We start from the raw sequence: 20,411 nt of genomic DNA, 5'->3' as shown, positions 1-20,411 counted from the left end.
TAGCACTCCTTTTTCATCCCATTACATTTTCCAATGATCTAATCCAAGCATTCATCTTTCATCTTTTCCCACACAGCAAACACACACGATCTTCAAAACAACATTCATATTAGTCTCTGATGAATGACCTGTCTTGTTCTCTCTCTCAACCACTTTGGCACGCATTGTGTTGTTTTACGACTTGTGTTACATGATTGAAGAGTCATCCTTAATTCGCCGCAATGTGGTATAGTAGATGTCTCTTTCTGTGGTATTAATGGTTGGAGACTGCTTTCCATCCCAGGAAGGACTATCAGTCACAATCCCGGACAGAAAAAGGGAGGGAGAAGGCTGGGATACAAACAACGGTACACACTATTAAAAATACATAACATTACATTCTGTCCATACATGCATACCATCACAATCAGTGTAGTGTTGTTTTTTATTCAGCCGAATCTCAGTTCAACACATGACATATAGGAAACACCAAAGTAAACATTCTTAATGAAGAGAAACCGTTAATTGGCCAGTAGGGGCTAGCCTCAAATACATGCGGCGGTGCCAGTGAAAGAAGAAGGAGACGGCCCTGTGCCCTTTACTGCGAAAGTGCTGTCATCTCTGACCAGGCCCGGAGGCGATAGAAAGAGAATTGGTGGCATATACAATGAGGATGCTATACACAAGCTTATGAACCACGCCCACATGGTGTGAGACATGTGTTTGCTCGCTGTCTGCATTGCTAGCTTGGACAGCTCATTTCATCTGGGCAGATGAACTGCAGTCTGAAAAGGTACAAGAGAAGATTTCGATCATGTTGATGATCTTTATGAGGTCATTTGCTCAGGACTGAGGATCAGTAATCCTGTATCTATGTATTTAGCACAGCTACAGGTCTGTGCTCAGCCTACTTAAGAATGCCGTTGTTTCTTTAAATGCAGTTGGATCATTCTGATTGGTTGCTTTCAAGACAGTGGCCTGTCAGGCATCTTGGGAAACATGATGGCGACCAGGCCAAAGTCAGATGGTCAACCTGCTTGATACAAACTGAGACAGCCTCACAACTCACGACCATGTAGCATGTACGGAAGTAAAAAAAACACCAGAAAGATCCTTCATCGTGTCTGTTCTCATAAAGCAGAGGGGCAAACACAGACACAAGCATGATCATACACGTGCACACACGCACCTCGTGTCCCCCCCCCCACCCCCCACCCTGTCCCAATAGCTACAAAGTTAGAGGTGGGCACCACATCAGTAGTTTGTATTAGGTAGTCCATCCTGTTGGTGCCAGGGGGGTTGGTGGGTGATTCCAGGGGGGGTGGGTGTGGGGAGGAGGGCCAGAGCGACCGGAGCGAGTCAGTCGTGGATGACGATGGGCCCCCTCATCCTTAAGCTGGGGTGCGGGTGTGGGGGGGCGAGGACGGGCCCCTGCGGCGGGGCCTGGGAGACCCTGCGGAGGGTGATCTGTTCACAGGGCTGCCGACAGGCGCGTCTCAGCTGGGACCTGGACAGCAGGCGTCTGGCCCTCCTGTGGAACACACGGCCTGCAGCGTCAGCACCACCAGCCGGGAGCCATGACACGAACAACAGCTTCTCTCTCACTCTCCCCTTCTCTCTCTCTCTCTCTCTCTCTCTCTCTCTCTCTCTCTCTCTCTCTCTCTCTCTCTCTCTCTCTCTCACACTCTCTCTCTCTCTCTCTCTGTTTCTCTTAATATCCCATCTCTCTCTGTCTCTCCCCCCCTCTCTCTCCCCCTCTCTGTCTTTGTTTCCCTTTCTCTCTCTACCCCCACAGAACAAGCACTCTGACAGGCTCTCCCTCATCTCTAGCTCGGTTTCTTTCTCTCCCTCCCTCTCTAGCTCTCTGTTTCTCTCTGCCTCGCTCTCTCCTTCCCTCTTCCTCCTCTCTCTTTGCCCCACGTGGCACGAGGGCTCTAACAGGTTGGTTGTTCATCTCTCCAAATAGAAAAGAAGACAATCTCCTACTTCTGAGTGTGAATGGGGTTCAGTAATTAGAATGACCTTATCAGGGACGTTGCATGATTGTGACGCACAACTCAATTAATGCCCCTGTTTCCATTTGTGCCAGGATAGAGGTAACCTACTGCTGTTCAGGGTTGCCGATTTAGAGAGGGCAGATTTGTCACTCCATATCTCTGCAAATGATATAAAACTGAAATAAATATGAATCCCTTCTCCCAGAGATGTGAAATGATTTCAGAATAGATGAAAGGAGTTTGGATGTGACTGGACTGCAGCACACGAGGGCTCGTGTTATGTCCATGTTACAGCTCGATCTGCCTCCATCGTTCAGGCGTCAAACTCCTTACACAAACACCTCCACCCTCCCCCTGCTTTTTCCTCAGCTCCTTCCAGTCTCCCTTCTCCAACCTTTCACTCAACCCCCTCTGTCTCCACCCCTCCTCTTCACCCCACGCCTCCTCCTCACCCCACCCCTCCTCTCCAGAGCTTGTTTCCTGCTCACCACAGGAAGGAGGCGAAGGGGACATCTCTATCTTCTGTCGTTAGTGCTAGCCTACCAGATGAAAAAGATTAGCATAGTGGACGTAATTAATGAGTTATTCTGGGAAACATAGGCTGTGGCTTGGGTAGCTGCTCCTGGTTGGTTCTGTAACAACCCTCTCCTAACTCAGAACAGTGTTTTCTTTTTCTGTCTCTGGTCAGAAACATAGAAACACTATCAACAGTCAGCATATCAAACACACAGGTATACAAATCCACACACTAACTTAGTGTCCCTAGACACGCACACACAAATAACATATATGCACACAGATCCACATACATACATTCCCACAAACACTCACACACATAGACCCACACACACGGACATGTACACACACACAGGTTAACTGATATGGTGGTCCAGTAATGTTGTAATTGTATTTACACCCAGAGTCAATCTGGGAGTCTGCTTCCTCTCAGCCAAGCTAGCCTCTAAATCCAAAGAGGGAGAGGCTGGATGGAGGCTGGAGGAGAGAGGCTGGGGAGAGGGAGAGAGGCTGGATGGAGGCTGGAGGAGAGGGAGAGATGCTGGAGGAGAGGGAGAGAGGCTGGATGGAGGCTGGAGGAGAGGGAGAGAGGCTCGGGAGAGGCTAGATGGAGGCTGGGGTGAGGGAGAGAGGCTCGGGAGAAGGAGAGAGGCTGGATGGAGGCTGGAGGAGAGGGAGAGAGGCTGGATGGAGGCTGGGGTGAGGGACATGATGTCAGGCTCCCTTAGGACACACAGTACCAAATGACAAGGCCAAATCCTCCTTCTTTCATTACCCAGACAACAATTCATTCATACACGCAGTACATATGGCTCAACTAAAGTGTGTGTGTCTAAAAACTCCCACAAATACCGCTAACCCATGTCACAGTTACAACATCCGAGCTGAACAGTGTGTAAGGTGTTTGTATTATATGTTACATCCAGTAAGATAGTATTATTAACTACTACTTTCAGAATCTGAAAGGTGAATACACTGTGAGACTCCACAGGTTACCAGGGTCAACTTGTGCTTCTGAATGTGTATTCTTGTGTGTGTGTGTGTGTGTGTGTGTGTGCGGGATAGAGGGCTTACCGTGAGAAGGTGTCTAACAGCTGCAGCACTGAAATGAGACAAGCAGCCAGTCACTCACAGGCAGGGCAAACACGCGCTCACCCCAAGACAGGGCACACGTGAGGTCAGAGGTCACGGATCAGGCCAGGATATCTACATGCGTGTCTGTCTGGCGTGTGTTTGTGTGTTTGTGCGGTAGCATGAGTGAAAAGACATAGTCATTTGTGTGCCAGAGTATCTAAGCTTTGGAGAGTGTTTGTGGAAACCTGTGGAGTCTCTTGCTTCACCGTAACAGAGCGTTCGTGAGGAACTCGGTCAATAAACCTGAACCCATTTAGAGGTCTATCCTCAGCTCGCTAGCCTGCTGCTGTGGAGTTCTTCAGTTATCTTGCCAGTGAGGTCTGCTTTGGTCACTGTTTGATAAACGCATCTCCCCTCTGTAGCTCTCTCTGTCCAGGCCTGTATGGTGCTTCATCCACGCAGCCTGCTGTCAGTCAGACACCAGCCACCCGCCTCCCATTCACTCACACAGAGACAAGCCAGCGTCCAATAAGAGGGCACGGAGGAAGCTTGGCCACACCTACTTTGTCTCCCTGGTGACCAGGAAGAAGCTGTCATCGGGGGCGTCGATCCAGTTAGGGCGTTTTTTCCGCATCATCACCCCGCCCCTGGAACTGCTCCCACTACTGCTACGCCCGTTGTGCTGGTGACAGCCAATCAGAAGGACACACACAAGACACGGCGTCGTGTCAGCACATCACTGTCAACGAGGAGCGTTTACCGATTAGCCCGTGAACATGAGGAGGCTGGAAGCGGTTTGAGGGCTACCCACCAGGACTGGACCCGAGGCTGGGCCGGGCGTGGGGCCAGGTGTGGGGCCCTGGTTCTCTGTGGCAGGGCAGACAGAGAGAACAGCTATGATAACGAGTCATTTCTACCACAGTTTGTGTTTGTGTAACCAAGTTGAACTGGTAACACTCATTCCTCAGTATAAACACCGCCCACCCGCACCATCCAACAGCTAGTTTTCGACGGCTTAGCAGGTTAGAGACGTGTTTGTAAAGGGGGTGATCGCGCTTGTGAGTCGGAAGACCCGAGTTCCAATCCAAGTATGGGCAAGATTGGGAGAAAGCAGCCTTGACAAGCAACGCGACTACATCAGTTCCATCTGTATGCACTGTGTGTGTGTGTCACCTGAGCCTTTCTCCTGTTCCATCCTGCTGTGGTGGTGGTAGCTCCTCTTGCCCAGCATGCCGTGGGGTCCATGGGGGAGGGAAGAGAGCAGGCGGCGTGGGGGAGGGGCTTGCAGGCCGGGCGTGCGGTAGGAGCGCATGGCCGGAGGGGCCGGGCGAGACTCTGGAACAACAACAGGGATTGTTCCAGACACTGCATGGTACGGACATGTCTAACCTCCGTGTGTGTGCGAGCATTACCTAGGAACTGCACAACGCTGGTGAGGGTGCTTCTCGGAACGGTCCGGATCCTGGGCGGCCTGCCCCCTTGACCCTCCGACACTCGCAACATATCTGGATACACAAACACACACGCACGGAATCACCTCTCCAAACCAGCACACGCCTTGATGGAGCCTGTTCCCCATATACCTCACAGAGGTACAGGATTGTATTCCAAATTTACAGAAGTTATATTGTATTTATAATATTAACTTCATATCATATCCACTGTTGTATCTATATTTTTGCAGAACCCTTGGCCCTTCTTTTGACTAGCCCCACAGGTTCATGAATAATCTTTAGCGATAGATTTAAAGTGCAGGAAGTTTTAATCCAGTTATTTCAGGTCAGGAGAAAACACTAAATTCAAATATATGTTCAGTAACATTATTCAATCTGGCAACCTTAAAACAAAAACGTATTTCATATTTCGTTTTCTCTATGAAACGAGTCAGCCCATCTGGTGTGAGGGGTGACACGCAGAAGGAATAGGCGCCCACACGCACATGCAAACACGCTGAATACATACCTTGTGACGCATACACATGCGGGCATGCACACGTACTCACACACCCCACAGCAGAAGCACAGAGGATGGGAGGGGGTGGTTGAGGTGGGATGGTGACAGGCAGGTAGAGCCCATGCTGTAGTAGGAGGCATCCCTTCCTGCTCCTCTGGTCTGAGCAGCCAATCGGTGAGTGTGGCGACGTGATGGACAGATACACAGACACATGAAGCACAAGGACTCGGATAGGATGGTTTCAGCTGTGACTTTATTAGAAGACTACTCTCACATTCACACAGAGAGAGCGACAGAGAGACAGACACAGACAGAGACAGAGTGAGAGGGGTGAAGGTATTGCAAGCCTGGTTAGAGAGAGTAGAAACGGAAGAGAGCTGAGAGGTGAGAGTAAGCCTATTCGATGAAACCCACCATGTGACAGGCGAAGGTTCTTACATGTACGGAAGCATGTAGGTAGGGGGTTACTATGGCAACAAATCCAGAAGGACACAAACGTCAAACTCAGGAGGGGATGAATGGATGGTGTGGAGATATTTCATGTGAAGAGGAGCAGGTCTGTAGCTGAACCTGCCAGGCCTGTTCCACCACTCTGACTGACACGTACCCCAACACTGCCTGCTTATGCTTCTATCCTAGAAGAGGTAGGAACTGAATAACTGGTCTCAATCCATCCCTGATTAGAATACATTCTCCTTTTCACACACACACAACATGACAAGCATGGGAAGCACTCATTTGTGCACTGAGGCTCTTAAATCAAACACACACACACACCCGCACACACAGCAAGGAGCTGAGCCCTAGGCTTGGTTATCCATCTGAACAGGTTGAAACGTTCCCAGTTTAACCAGGCGCTTCAGCCCCACCAGCAGAGGTTGGACTAGCCACCCCCAGGGGAAGCTGTGCAAAATAGAGCATCTCTTAGTAAAATATGCCTCCTTCATCTAGCCTGGGGAAATATACAGCTCAAACTACAATATGGAAGACACTATCATCTACAGTCAGTGATAGGAAGAGCGCTGATTATGTTTGGGTTGTGGTGTGTGTGTGTGTTGGGGGGACGGTCATCCTTGAATAACTAATACATTAATAATTGCATTTATTTACACTTTTGTCCAAGGACACATACAGTACAGGAGGGGTTTAAAGTTTCCAGATTGAAGTGCTCTAACCACTGAACTCTGCCCTCCCCTGAACTAAGGCATCTCTTTAAGGTTTTCCACAGCTGTAAGTGATGGAAACTTTGAACTCACAGTGATTTAAGACCGTAATGAGAAAAACAAAGAAAAACAGAAAAACAGACAAATGAAAAATATGATCAGAACTCAAATACTTATGAGGACAGGCAGTCTTTATTGGAAACAGGGGGAGGGGGGGAAGAATACAAAAACAATAATAATAATTATATAACAATAATAATAAAAACAGAAAGAGAGACAGACGGGGGGGGGGGGGGGGGGGGGGGCGGGGGAGGAGATGGAGCAGCAGTGGGAGGGGGGAGAGGTGTGTGTGTGTGGGCAGGGGGTGGGGCGCCAGGGTGAAAAGGGCCTGGTGTGAGTTTAAGTGTGTGTCTGTATGAACATGTGTGTGTGTATGTGTGTGTGTGTGTGTGACAGAGCGGAAGTTAGGAATTGAAAGAGCTCTTACACTCTGCCTTTATGGCCCCACAGTTAATGGGCACAAAGGGGCGTCGCGCGGCACGGCGCAGCCGGATGAGGTCACGGCACATGTGCCTGGCCAGCTTGGTGAGGCGTGTGGCCTGCAGCAAGAACGCCTGCTTGGTCTTCATGGACGACTTGGGGCTGCCACTGTTACGCACCGGGACCATGTGACTGGACTGGCGGGGCCCGTGACCTCGCGAACGAGGCTCCTGGACGGAGAGAGACGGGGGAGAGGGAGAGAGAGAAAGAGAAACAGCAAGAGAGACAGAAAGAGAGAGACAGAGAGAGAGAGACAAAAGAAAGTGTAATACAATAGTTGAAAGACACAAACACTGGAAGAGCAATACAACTGTGAGGAAACTGTCTGCCAGTTTGCCAGTTTATGCATGGACAGATTGTGCTGGACAGTGGTGCTGCTTGGTAGAAAGGCTGGGGAGACAGGGCTGGGGAGACAAAGAGACAGGTCTGGGGAGATAGGGAGACAGGGCTGGGGAGACAGGGCTGGGGAGACATGGCTGGGGAGACATGGCTGGGGAGACAGGGAGGGTGAGACAGGGAGGGTGAGACAGGGCTGGTGAGACAGGGAGACAGGGCTGGTGAGACAGGGAGACAGGGCTGGGGAGACAGGGAGGGTGAGACAGGGCTGGTGAGACAGGGAGACAGGGCTGGTGAGACAGGGCTGGGGAGACATGGCTGGGGAGACAGTGCTGGGGAAACAGAGCTGGGGAAACAGAGCTGGGGAGACAAGGAGACAGAGCTGGGGAGACAGGGCTGGGGAGACAAGGCTGGGGAGACAGGGCTGGGGAAACAAAGAGACAGGGCTGGGGAGACAGTGCTGGGGAGACAGGGCTGGGGAGACAGGGCTGGTGAGACAGGGAGACAGGGCTGGTGAGACAGGGCTGGGGAGACAGGGCTGGGGAAACAAAGAGACAGGGCTGGGGAGACAGGGCTGGGGAGACAGGGCTGGGGAGACATGGCTGGGGAGACAGTGCTGGGGAAACAGAGCTGGGGAAACAGAGCTGGGGAGACAAGGAGACAGAGCTGGGGAGACAGGGCTGGGGAGACAGGGCTGGGGAGACAGGGCTGGGGAGACAAAGAGACAGGGCTGGGGAGACAGGGCTGGGGAGACAGGGCTGGGGAGACAGGGAGACAGGGCTGGGGAGACAGGGAGACAGGGCTGGGGAGGCAGGGAGACAGGGCTGGGGAGACAGGGAGACAGGGCTGGGGAGACAGGGCTGGGGAGGCAGGGAGACAGGGCTGGGGAGACAGGGAGACAGGGCTGGGGAGACAGGGAGACAGGGCTGGGGAGACAGGGAGGGTGAGACAGGGCTGGTGAGACAGGGAGACAGGGCTGGTGAGACAGGGCTGGTGAGACAGGGAGGGTGAGACAGGGCTGGTGAGACAGGGAGACAGGGCTGGTGAGACAGGGCTGGGGAGACATGGCTGGGGAGACAGGGCTGGGGAGACAGGGAGGGTGAGACAGGGCTGGTGAGACAGGGAGACAGGGCTGGTGAGACAGGGCTGGGGAGACATGGCTGGGGAGACAGGGCTGGGGAGACAGGGAGGGTGAGACAGGGCTGGTGAGACAGGGAGACAGGGCTGGTGAGACAGGGCTGGGGAGACATGGCTGGGGAGACAGGGCTGGGGAAACAGAGCTGGGGAAACAGAACTGGGGAGACAAGGAGACAGAGCTGGGGAGACAGGGCTGTGGAGACAAGGCTGGTGAGACAGGGACAGTGCTGGGGAGACAGGGAGACGGGGCTGGGGAGGCAGGGAGACAGGGCTGGGGAGGCGGGGAGACAGGGCTGGAGAGACAGGGAGACAGGGCTGGTGAGACAGGGAGACAGGGTTGGTGACACAGGGAGACAGGGCTGGGAGACCGGGCTGGGGAGACGGGGAGACAGGGCTGGGGAGACAGGGCTGGGGAGACAAGGAGACAGGGCTGGGGAGGCAGGGAGACAGCGCTGGGGAGACAGGGCTGGGGAGACAAGGCTAGTGAGACAGGGAGACAAGGCTGGGGATACGGGGAGACGGGGCTGGGGAGACAGGGCTGGGGAGACAGCGCTGGGGAGACAGGGCTGGGGAGACAGGGCTGGGGAGACAGGGCTGGGGAGGCAGGGCTGGGGAGACAGTGCTGGGGGACAGGGCTGGGGAGACAGGGAGACAGTGCTGGGGAGGCAGGGCTGGGGAGACAGGGCTGGGGAGACAGGGAGACAGGGCTGGGGAGACAGTGCTGGGGAGGCAGGGCTGGGGAGACAGGGAGACAGTGCTGGGGAGGCAGGGCTGGGGAGACAGGGCTGGGGAGATCTTACGTTGGTGGTTGGGGTGGGGGACGTCCTCTCCTCGGGCCCCTCAGCTCTGCTTGGCATCTTCAGGCCACCATACTTCTTCCAGTACATCCAGCAGGACACACACAGGCGACACTGCATGTTAGGAGGACCCCACGAGTACCACTGGGCTGACTGCATGGCTGGGGAACACACACACGCACAGGGAATAAGCAGCATTAGCATAGTGTGTGTGTTTTAGTGGTCAGTATGTGGTGAGAATTCTTGCAGTGGTAGGTTTTGGTGATGAATGACTCCTGAGGCCTGTCCCATAAAGCGAGTTTGCTGAATAAGCCAGACTTATGTCAGTTAGTTGGACTCATTTCTAGTTCATTCAGTTCCATAAAGCTAGCTCAACGTAGTTCAAACTCAGTTACTATGGTAACTTATGCTTCGAAACTAGCCTGGTCCGGGTCAGGCTAACTGTCAGGCTTAGACCGTGTTCTTGCTTAACCAGGCGTTCCTCTAACACTGACCCAACGGGAAAACGATGATTTACCACGGATATTTTCATTTTCTAATTCTCATCAGTTCAATATGTAGGCTACATTTATAGAAAATCTACTTAAATAGCCTACATAGGCTACAACATTTAGCCTAATGCATTAAACAATGTTAAACAATGATTTGATACACAATATAGCCACGTTAAACATATGGCTATACTGTATGGTAGTTTGTGATTTCAAATGTTTAGGCATCAGTCACAGGCCAATCTCGATCAAAACTATCCGAGTATTATTATCATAGCGATATAATTGTTAACAGTAGCCTACAATTGTAGCCTGATGTTGTCATACTCATAATTGTAGTCAGAATATGAGTCTGATAACTCTCCGTTGTGCTGTGACTATGGGGCGTGTTTCAACCGAACTCGTAAAACAAATGCCTCTTTGCTCAATTGGATAGACCTACAACCAATCAGAGGAACGTAATATGTTGTTTGTTGAAAACAAATTCAACCCAAGCTCTCTTTGGCGACGTTGTTGATTACGTTACTGTTGATCATCTGTCCATCATCGTATAAAGCCTGCCCTGACAATTTGATTGGTCCGAACAGCTCCTGTTCGGATATAGTTTTTCCGCAACGAGCTACTCCAGACCCAACTTCCCGACCAAATTTTTTTGTGGGCGGGGGATAAGTTGGGCTGGTAGCCAGGCTACTACAATTGCAAAACAAACCTAAATCTATAGGCTACATCTATCCTCCCTTTTCCCGACACAACAACCATGTTAAAAAGTTAGGCTGCTGGGTAATGTATTGATTAATAGTAGGCTATTTATTTAAAACAAAGTCAAAAAAGCCCATTTAGATGTGTTCAGAGGGTGTCTGTCTTTTAATCAACGAAGTAAAGGTCTCAAAAAGGAACTCGACCTACGTAGCCTATCGTTCATGTCAATCATGACGTATCATTTTAGTTTGATGAAGCGGTGGATGAGGGAACTGTCATAGTACACGTCTTAAAGGGAACGTTCTTTCTGGACGACGTCACGTGGCTGTGTGGATTGCTTTTGCCGTGGTGGATTGTATGATCCCTGTTTTACCTCTCGGGCTGTTTAAGAATAGGGTGCACTCGCAATTAGCTTGACTACTTAAATCTGACTTGAATTACTAGGATTTCGTGAGCTGAAATTGGCCTTTATGGAACCGCTTTAGCCCCCCTTGACTAATTAAACCAATTCAAGTCTGGTTTGGGACTTTAAGTCTTTTAGTCCAGCTTTTTTGAGCGGCCTTTATGGAACAGGCCTCTGCTACACAGTCTTGGTGAACCAGCGTACACGGGGAAGGGCTGTGCTGATGTCGGAGCTGATTAAGAGATGATCAACCACCACACTTCCTCCTTCCTTCACCAACAGATCTGATCTCATTGCCTGGCTCTGGGTCTTCCAACCCCGATCTGTTACCTTACCTACTGCTCTCCCTCCCTCCCTCCCTCCCTCCCTCCCTCCCTCCCTCCCTCCCTCCCTCCCTCTCACTCACAGTAGCAGGTTTCACAGGCTCTGCCTCCTCCCGTTCCTGCTCCTCCCGTTCCTGCTCCTCCTGTTCCTGCTCCCGTTCCTGCTCCTCCTGTTCCTGCTCCTGTTCCTCCTCCTGTGCCACTTCCCGCTGTGTGATAGGCCCCGGGCCCCGCCCCGTTTACTGTCGCCATCTTCCCATTGGTCACAGAGATCTGATTGGGGTTGGGCTTGTTACTGCGGATACACAGAAGCAGCATGTTACACACCTGCAGCTTTTCTCCTGCTGCCTGAGGTAACGTAACCAAGGTTCACAGACGCACTTGTCGTTTTGTCACTCACTATGTGGGGATGTAAACCTGCTTGAGTTTGCTCTCTGCTTCTGCGGCTTTCAGCCTCTTCTGCTCAGAGAGAAGGACACACACACACACGAGAGATCAGACACAGGTTACTACTCACTGAGGTCACGTCACCTTGGAGAGCTTTCTGTGCCTCTCCGAGTAGGAACACAGGCTGTGTTAGCCTGGTGGTGTTAGCCTAGCGGTGTTAGCCTGGCGGTGTTAGCCTAACAGTGTTGGCCTGGCGGTGTTAGCCTAGCGGTGTTGGCCTGGTGGTGTTAGCCTGGTGGTGTTAGCCTGGCGGTGTTAGCCTAGCGGTGTTAGCCTGGCGGTGTTAGCCTAGCGGTGTTGGCCTGGCGGTGTTAGCCTGGCGGTGTTAGCCTAACAGTGTTGGCCTGGCGGTGTTAGCCTAGCGGTGTTGGCCTGGCGGTGTTAGCCTGGTGGTGTTAGCCTAGCGGTGTTAGCCTGGTGGTGTTAGCCTGGCGGTGTTAGCCTAGCGGTGTTAGCCTGGCGGTGTTGGCCTAGCGGTGTTGGCCTGGCGGTGTTGGCCTGGCGGTGTTAGCCTGGCGGTGTTAGCCTGGCGGTGTTGGCCTGGTGGTGTTAGCCTGGCGGTGTTAGCCTGACCCCAACTGCCCCTACCCCCATGGCCTCACCTGCTGGACATATCTGTCTGTTGTCTTCCACATGTAGTAGTACTCTATGATGCTGGTCAGAGACTTCCAGGGCAGCTGGGGGCAGAGACACAACAGAGGGGGGGAGGGAGAAGTGAAGAGAGACAGGAGGAGGGAGAGAGAGGTAGCAAGACAGGGGGAGAGATAAAGAGAGAGAGATGAAAAGAGAGAGACAGGGATAGAGAGAGGGAGACAGGAAGAGAGATAAAGAGAGAAAGGGACAGAGAGAGAATATGGATGTTATTCTTAACTCTGCAGTGTGGGTGCCATATCCGACATGAATATTCATGAGCAGAGCTGGCAGACCAAAGAAATGATGGCCGGCTATACACTGTAGATAAATACTCATTATTCCGAGCGGCTTTCACACACACACACACACACACACACTTACGAAGTCTTGTCGGATGTCGTTGAAGTCTTTGCCGTATTTCTCCAGGGCCTCTTCGAACATGCTGGCCTCGGAGGCGCTCCACTCCTCCATCTCGTCCCGGCACAGCACCGGACCCCCCGCCGGCACCAGCACGCTCAGGGCGCTGGACAGGTCGTAACCATGGCGATGCAGCGTGTCCATCGCGTGGAACTGCATACGTGTAGAGGGACGTGTTTAGGGTTAAGGTAACCACCCGTCAGCCGACTGTCTGTTTAACTTGAGGCGATGCTACGTGGTTGCAGTCTCTGTGTGTGTGTCTGTGTGTGTATGTGTGTGTGTGTGTGAGAGTCTCACCAGTGTGATGTCTCGTGACGCTGCAGCAGCACTCATGTGTAAGCTAGGCTGTCTGACTGAGCTGCTGCAGTCCAAAGCTCGCGCAAATGTACCCACCGCCCTGTAAACACACACACACACAGCATCGTGAGCCAACCGCAGAAGGCAGATGTGGTGGTCAGGGTTTGAGGATGGGAGTAAAGGACAGTTATATGAACTGCTGCAAGTATAGGAGTGGGGGGATCTTTTTTCTTGGGAAAATCGTGAATCAATTTTTCATCGAATTGTGACCCCAAGAATCCATAGGTACCAAAGGATTCCCATCCCTATGCAAGTATGCAGGACAGAGTAAGCTGACATCCCGATATGGGCATCTCCAATGTCAGGAGTCAGGGGTGCAGGCCGGGGTCAAGGATGCAGGCAGGGGTCAGGGGTGGAGGCAGAGGTCCAGGCCGGGGTAAGGGGTGGATGCCGGGGTCAGGGGTCAGCTTCCTACCGTGCAACCACAAGGAACTGGTCGATCTGTCTGCTGCTCAGAGGACACTGTGGATCCCACAACTTCTCCTCCAGCTTGGACTGGTCTCTCTCATCTGCCTCGTCTAGGAGACCACAGGCAGGGAGGGGGAGGGAGGGAGGGAGGGAGGGAAAGAAGAGGGAGGGAGAGAGAGAATGAGAAAGAGAGAGTTAATGAGTGAATGTGAGTGAGTGAGTGAGTGTGAGTGAGAGTGAAATAGAGAGAGTGAGAGAGTGAGTGAGAGTGAGAGAAATAAATAGAAATAGAGAGAGGGAGAGAGGGAGAGAGAGAGAGAGAGAGAGAGAGAGAGAGAGAGAGAGAGAGAGAGAGAGAGAGAGAGAGAGAGAGAGAGAGAGAGAGAGAGAGAGAGAGAGAGAGAGAGAGAGAGAGAGAGAGAGAGAGAGAGAGAGAGAGAGAGAGAGAGAGAGAGAGAGAGAGAGAGAGAGAGAGAGAGAGTGTGTGTGTAGCTCACCCTCCTGTAACATCTCTGGTACGTCAGCCTGGAAGCGTGGTCCCACCCGGATCTCTCCCTTATCAGCCAGCAGGGTCTTCTGTGTGGGGTCATACACTAGAGAGTAGAAGAATGTATCCTGCAGACAGAGACACACACACACACAGTTAGTGCACAGGCAAATACAAGTGGACAATGCAAATCAGTGAGAATCTGTTTTACTGTGAACAGCGCAGACGTCTGACGTCTCTCACCTCTTTGTCAAGGTAGGAGAGGACCGCTTCTGTCTCGTTCAACAACGCCACACTGCATTTCCCCCTAGAAGTAGTTTGGTAAGAGCAGGGTGGTAAGAGCAGGATGGTAAGAGCAGGGTGGTAGGAGCAGGGTGGTAAGAGAAGGGTAGTAGGAGCAGGGTGGTAGGAGCAGGGTGGTAAGAGCAGGGTGGTAAGAGAAGGGTAGTAGGAGCAGGGTAGTAGGAGCAGGGTGGTAAGAGCAGGGTGGTAAGAGCAGGGTGGTAAGAGCAGGGTGGTAAGAGAAGGGTAGTAGGAGCAGGGTAGTAGGAGCAGGGTGGTAGGAGCAGGGTGGTAGGAGCAGGGTGGTAGGAGCAGGGTGGTAAGAGCAGGGTGGTGAGAGCAGGGTGGTAGGAGCAGGGTGGTAGGAGCAGGGTGGTGAGAGCAGGGTGGTGAGAGCAGGGTAGTAGGAGCAGGGTGGTAGGAGCAGGGTGGTAAGAGCAGGGTGGTAGGAGCAGGATGGTAGGAGCAGGGTGGTGAGAGCAGGGTGGTAGGAGCAGGGTGGTAAGAGCAGGGTGGTAGGAGCAGGATGGTAGGAGCAGGGTGGTAAGAGCAGGGTGGTAGGAGCAGGGTTGTAGGAGCAAGGTGGTAAGAGCAGGGTGGTAGGAGCAGGGTGGTAAGAGCAGGGTGGTAAGAGCAGGGTGGTAGGAGCAGGGTGGTAAGAGCAGGGTGGTAGGAGCAGGGTGGTAGGAGCAGGGTGGTAAGAGCAGGGTGGTAAGAGCAGGGTAGTAGGAGCAGGGTGGTAGGAGCAGGGTGGTAAGAGCAGGGTGGTAAGAGAAGGGTGGTAGGAGCAGAGTGGTAGGAGCAGGGTGGTAAGAGCAGGGTGGTAGGAGCAGGGTGGTAAGAGCAGGGTGGTAAGAGCAGGGTGGTAGGAGCAGGGTGGTAGGAGCAGGATGGTAGGAGCAGGGTGGTAAGAGCAGGGTGGTAGGAGCAGGGTGGTAGGAGCAGGGTGGTAAGAGCAGGGTGGTAAGAGCAGGGTGGTAAGAGCAGGGTGGTAAGAGCAGGGTGGTAGGAGCAGGGTGGTAGGAGCAGGGTGGTGAGAGCAGGGTAGTAGGAGCAGGGTGGTAGGAGTGGAGGGGGAGGGTCAGGGGGAGCAGTTTGAGGGGACAGTGGGAGATGAGAGGAGTGCAGTGCCTGACTACAGTTTTCATGGCTAGCTGAGTGTGTATTCATGTGCAGTGCCTGCATCACAGCTGGAGGTTGGAGTCATTGTGTGTGTATACCTGATGTGTGTTTGCACCATATATGTGTGTGTGTGTGTACCCAGAGTGCTTCCTGCATTAAAAAGTTTGGAATGCCCGCGTAAGGGTTTTTTCAATCCGCCATAAGCCTTCTACGAGAAATGTCGTGCAAAATAAAGGAAGGAAAAAATAGCATGCATTTATTTCTGCGATTCAGCCTTGCCACCAGCCTGCTAGGCTATCGTGAGGTTATACGCAGTGTTCTTGGAAGACGAAGAAGATGCTACCTAAAGGTAACTCTACCTTCCTGAGAAAGATGAGTCAATGGCCTAAGCTGCTAACCTCCACGTAACACAACAGCAATAATAATAAATGAATCAATTTGGTTAATCACATTTAAATTGGTGATTATTCTTGTCCATTGGCAGATCATGGACAAGAGAAAAGGCAAGATCATGGATTATTTTAATAAAAGTGTGTGAATGAGGAAGATGAATAGCAACGTGAACACATTATGTTACACATGACAGTGGGAGTGAAATGCTACAAGTATGTGTATGTATGAACTGGATAATTAATGAGAAAAAGTACTATGTTGTCTGTTTTACCCGCGCAATTTACTACAAGAATAAAAGCAACTAACAGCAGTGCTATGGCGAACGATTATAAACATGGGGTTTGGGAGTGCACACAAAAAATAGAAACGTGTGTGTGTGAGTGTGTACCTGATGTGTGTGTGTGTGTACCTGATGTGTTTGTACCTGATGTGTGCGTGTGTGTACCTGATGTGTGTGTGTGTGTGTGTGTACCTGATGTGTGTGTGTGTGTACCTGATGTGTGTGTGTGTTTGTGTGTGTGTACTTGATGTGTGTGTGTTTGTGTGTGTGTGTACCTGATGTGTTTGTACCTGATGTGTGCGTGTGTGTACCTGATGTGTGTGTGTGTACCTGATGTGTGTGTGTGTGTGTGTGTGTACCTGATGTGTGTGTTTGTGTGTGTGTACTTGATGTGTGTGTGTTTGTGTGTGTGTGTACCTGATGTGTTTGTACCTGATGTGTGCGTGTGTGTACCTGATGTGTGTGTGTGTGTGTACCTGATGTGTTTGTGTACCTGATGTGTGTGTGTGTTTGTGTGTGTGTACTTGATGTGTGTGTGTTTGTGTGTGTGTGTACCTGATGCGTGTGTGTGTGTACCTGATGCGTGTGTGTGTGTACCTGAGGCGTGTGTGTGTGTACCTGATGTGTGTGTGTGTGTGTGTGTACCTGATGTGTGTGTGTGTGTGTGTGTGTGTGTGTACCTGATGTGTGTGTGTGTGTGTGTGTGTGTGTGTACCTGATGTGTGTGTGTGTGTACCTGATGCGTGTGTGTGTGTACCTGATGCGTGGTTGTACCTGATGTGTGTGTGTGTTTACCTGGTGTGTGTGTGTGTGTGTGTGTGTGTACCTGATGGGTGTATGTGTGTGTGTGTACCTGATGCGCGTGTGTGTGTGTGTGTGTGTGTGTGTGTACCTGATGTGTGTGTGTGTGTGTGTACCTGATGTGTGTGGCTGGTAAACTCTCATACTGACGAGACAGGAACAGTTCTCTGTGGCGAAGCTGGTGCTTCTGTTTGTCTGTTAACTCCGCCTCTGATGGACACTCCTTCTCCTCCTCCAGGTCTTCTGGAAACACACACCCATCCACACACACACCTGTTACACCCCGCCTCCGTCTGACGCACACAGTTGTGACCCACACAGAGAGACACTGACTTGCATGCTTGTCTGCCAGCTGGATGAGGCTGTGGGAGATGTCCCTCCTCCTGTAGAAACACACTACCTTGGCTTCAACATTCCCACTGGCTGTCTGAAAGAAACACACACACACACAGTCAGACAGACAGACAGACAGAGCAGGTCACCTCAGACTGTCTCCTCTAACAGGCAGCCTTGCACTCCCCAGAAGCCTGTCTTCCCTGTGTGTGATGCTCCATGTTGCCATGGTGGGCTGAGGGCTCGGTCAAATACTCTTTGACTATTGGCAGCTTAATTAACCAGACAAAGTAATTGAGAAGTAGATTAAAAGCAGACACTGGTGAGAGGACTAAGAAGAGAAGAGGGAGAGATCCCCCCCCCCCCCCACACACACACACACACACACACACAGAGTCAACATCTGCCTCCTTGTCTCATATTACAGGCAAACACACATATAGCCTGTACTGTAGGAAAGGTGGGTGCCACCTACACCTAACAGGTATTTAAGATATACTGCCGTAAGCACACTAGCAACTGCTACACCTTTTCTTTTTAGGTACACTTATGTTCTACATTCTCTCTTGCTCTTTCACACACACACACACACACACACACACACACACACACACACACACACACACACACACACACACACACACCCTTGAGTACTACCTTGTTGAGCTCTTCTATTCTGCGAATCAGGTAAGGGTTACTCGAGGAATTCTCGAAGAACACGTAGTCTGCATTGAAACAGAAGGTGAAATCAGTACAAATGTCATCAGTAAAACGCCTCCGACACAGTTAATAGGTAAACATGCTGGATAAAATAAGTTGGGTGGGTTATAATGGTCTATATGCAGACTTGCACAGTTTGCACACACAAACACAGAGGAATTTGAAGTAAAATAACACATGTGAATGGGTGAATTACGATAAAAAACACATAACCTACATGAAACTCCCGGAAACCGCTGGATGTTAGTGTAGTCATCAAACCTAATGTCCTATAATCACTCTAACTGTGATGACAACTGTGATGACAACCAGCTGACAGATAAAATAAAGCTATGGGTTCTGCATCACTCTTAAGTGCACTCAGATGACCGAAACACGTCCTACCGGCCTTCCCCTGGCTTCCTGGGTACTAGTAATGCTAAACAGCAACAGTTCTGACCCGCAAGATCATAAAACAGCGCAGTAAAAGCGAAATAAATAATTAAACGGGACATCATGTGATCAAACATTCCGATACTTCCTAGAAAAGCCAAAGCATTGTATTGGCTTCATTGTTGCCAATTTAACAACAACCTTACAACTAGAACCGCACGCCGTAAAATAGTTTCCTGTTTATTAGCTCTGTGCATGCCGTGATTGTTGTGTACTGGACTATGCATAGTTTGCTATTGCAATTATTAGCAATGCAAGTTCATCGATAGAAGGCTAATTAAAACGTAGTAAGTAGCAAGTAATCAGTCACCCACCACAACGACTCTGTAAAAGAATACGATGGTGTAGAATTTCATGTAAGAGCTATGAGCTAACACAGGTGTAGCTAACGGCGAGCATTATCGCCATACTCCCTCATAAACATCTGGGTATTGTTATATATTATTCTCAATGCAGCCAGTCTGCAAATAAGGTGAATTCGGGGGAACAGTTAGCATTGTCATTGCTAACCAGTAAAACCTTGCAATAAATGGAAGCGTGCCAAAAGGAGACAATATACTAAGGCACTTCACCTAAACAACATGGACGAAGACAACCAGCAACGCACAGGGTAATCCGTGCAATGCTACCAGTGTGCATGAGATCATGTAAGGGAATATGCACAATAAAATGGGGCATTGGGCTTTTAGAAAAGCTATCTGGATTTGTTTTTGTATGGCCAGCATGTTAGCTTGCTAGCTGCTAGCTAGTTGGCCACGAAAGACGTGAGGCCTGACCCATATTTGAATCCCATAAAAACAAAAAATACAAACATTGCTGCACACTACTACACGAGAATGTATCTCTGTTTTATGTGCAATACCACTACTTCTATACACGAGCTAAAACGTCTACAGGGACTGGCTACGAGAGACAACAATTATTGTGTTTCGCCTTCATAAAAAAAAAAAAAACACTGACATACCTCCGACCCGGTACATGTTGGCCGCCATTTCTGCCCTCCCGGAGTGTTGAAACGCAAACCATAAACTAACAAAAACATACAAAATGATCACACCGTTTATATTAAAATACTGCGAATAGTTCACAATGTGCTGATATTTAAAAAGATCTGGTCCCGGGACTTAAAAGTGGAGTTAGGCGGGATGTTTTGGTAGCCTAATGTAGGTAGGATACACTCCCTATGTCTTCACAGTACAATAGCCTACAGTAAACTCATTCGCCAAAAGGACTTGGATCAACCCGAAAAACCACTAGTGACGAGAGAGGGGGAGGGAACGAGCGAATGCATAGTACAAACACACGCACGCACACCCTCAGAATATATGTAGCCTATTAAAAGTCAAGTTTGTATCCTTTATGGCATATTGTGTTATAAACTTGCTGTATAGGCGAAACACATTTTTCTTCTGTTTCTTTGTAGAAACTAGTGGATGGATTATTCATCAGGTGCCTCCTTAAGCAGTTTTGTGACACAGCTGTTGAACAAGAGATTGTGTGTAGGAAAGGGTTGCGCTCTACGGTGCGTATAAACCGGAGTGCTCACTCGGGGTCCTGTGTGTGTGTGTGTGTGTGTGTGTGTGTGTGTGCGTGTGTGTGTGTGAGTGAGTGAGAGTGCGTGTGCGCGCGCGCGCGTGTGTGTGTAAGTGGCGAATAAAGCTGATTCTGATTCTGAAGTGATACAGAGAAAGAGAGAAAACGTGTGTTTCTGAGAGAGAGAGAGAGAGAGAGAGAGAGAGAGAGAGGTGCGTGTGAGTAAGACACTCAGAAAGAGAGAGGGAGAGACATGTGACATCACTGCTCGGCCTGGCTCCGGACTGAAGGGTGGAGAGTTGAGATCTGCTCAGAGAGCGGAGTGTTCCTCCTGCGCACCACGAACAGCGCTGTATCA

At 50.7% G+C, this 20,411-nt stretch overlaps 1 protein-coding gene across 1 annotated transcript; it reads right to left on the bottom strand.

Annotated features, from left to right (window-relative positions):
- Positions 1-497: 497 nt before the first annotated feature.
- Positions 498-19,762, bottom strand: mta3 (metastasis associated 1 family, member 3). Its single transcript, XM_047031834.1, has 19 exons — positions 19,485-19,762; positions 18,026-18,093; positions 17,369-17,462; positions 17,152-17,278; positions 14,401-14,464; positions 14,168-14,285; positions 13,678-13,780; positions 13,203-13,302; positions 12,870-13,058; positions 12,458-12,532; positions 11,809-11,867; positions 11,492-11,703; positions 9,496-9,653; positions 7,170-7,392; positions 4,979-5,071; positions 4,740-4,901; positions 4,378-4,433; positions 4,130-4,248; positions 498-1,510 (listed from the first exon to the last, which is right to left on the bottom strand). The coding sequence occupies exons 1-19, from the start codon at positions 19,510-19,512 to the stop codon at positions 1,339-1,341; spliced, it is 2,220 nt and encodes a 739-aa protein (XP_046887790.1). The 5' UTR covers positions 19,513-19,762; the 3' UTR covers positions 498-1,338.
- Positions 19,763-20,411: the final 649 nt, after the last annotated feature.

The sequence above is a fragment of the Hypomesus transpacificus genome, chromosome 13 (assembly GCF_021917145.1).
Source record: "Hypomesus transpacificus isolate Combined female chromosome 13, fHypTra1, whole genome shotgun sequence".
Lineage (NCBI taxonomy): Eukaryota > Metazoa > Chordata > Actinopteri > Osmeriformes > Osmeridae > Hypomesus > Hypomesus transpacificus.
The sequence above is the reverse complement of the archived record's forward strand: the minus strand, read 5'-3'. Positions and strand labels throughout refer to the sequence as shown.

Bases quoted from the DNA above. Each gene is read 5' to 3' on its own strand.
- mta3 (XM_047031834.1), bottom strand. From the start codon at position 19,512: ATGGCGGCCAACATGTACCGGGTCGGAG. The intron at 17,463-18,025 runs GTAGTACTCAAG...TGTTTCTTTCAG, and splicing joins GAATAGAAGAGCTCAACAAG to ACAGCCAGTGGGAATGTTGA. The intron at 4,434-4,739 runs GTGACACACACA...GCCCTGCCACAG, and splicing joins GGAACAGGAGAAAGGCTCAG to AGAACCAGGGCCCCACACCT.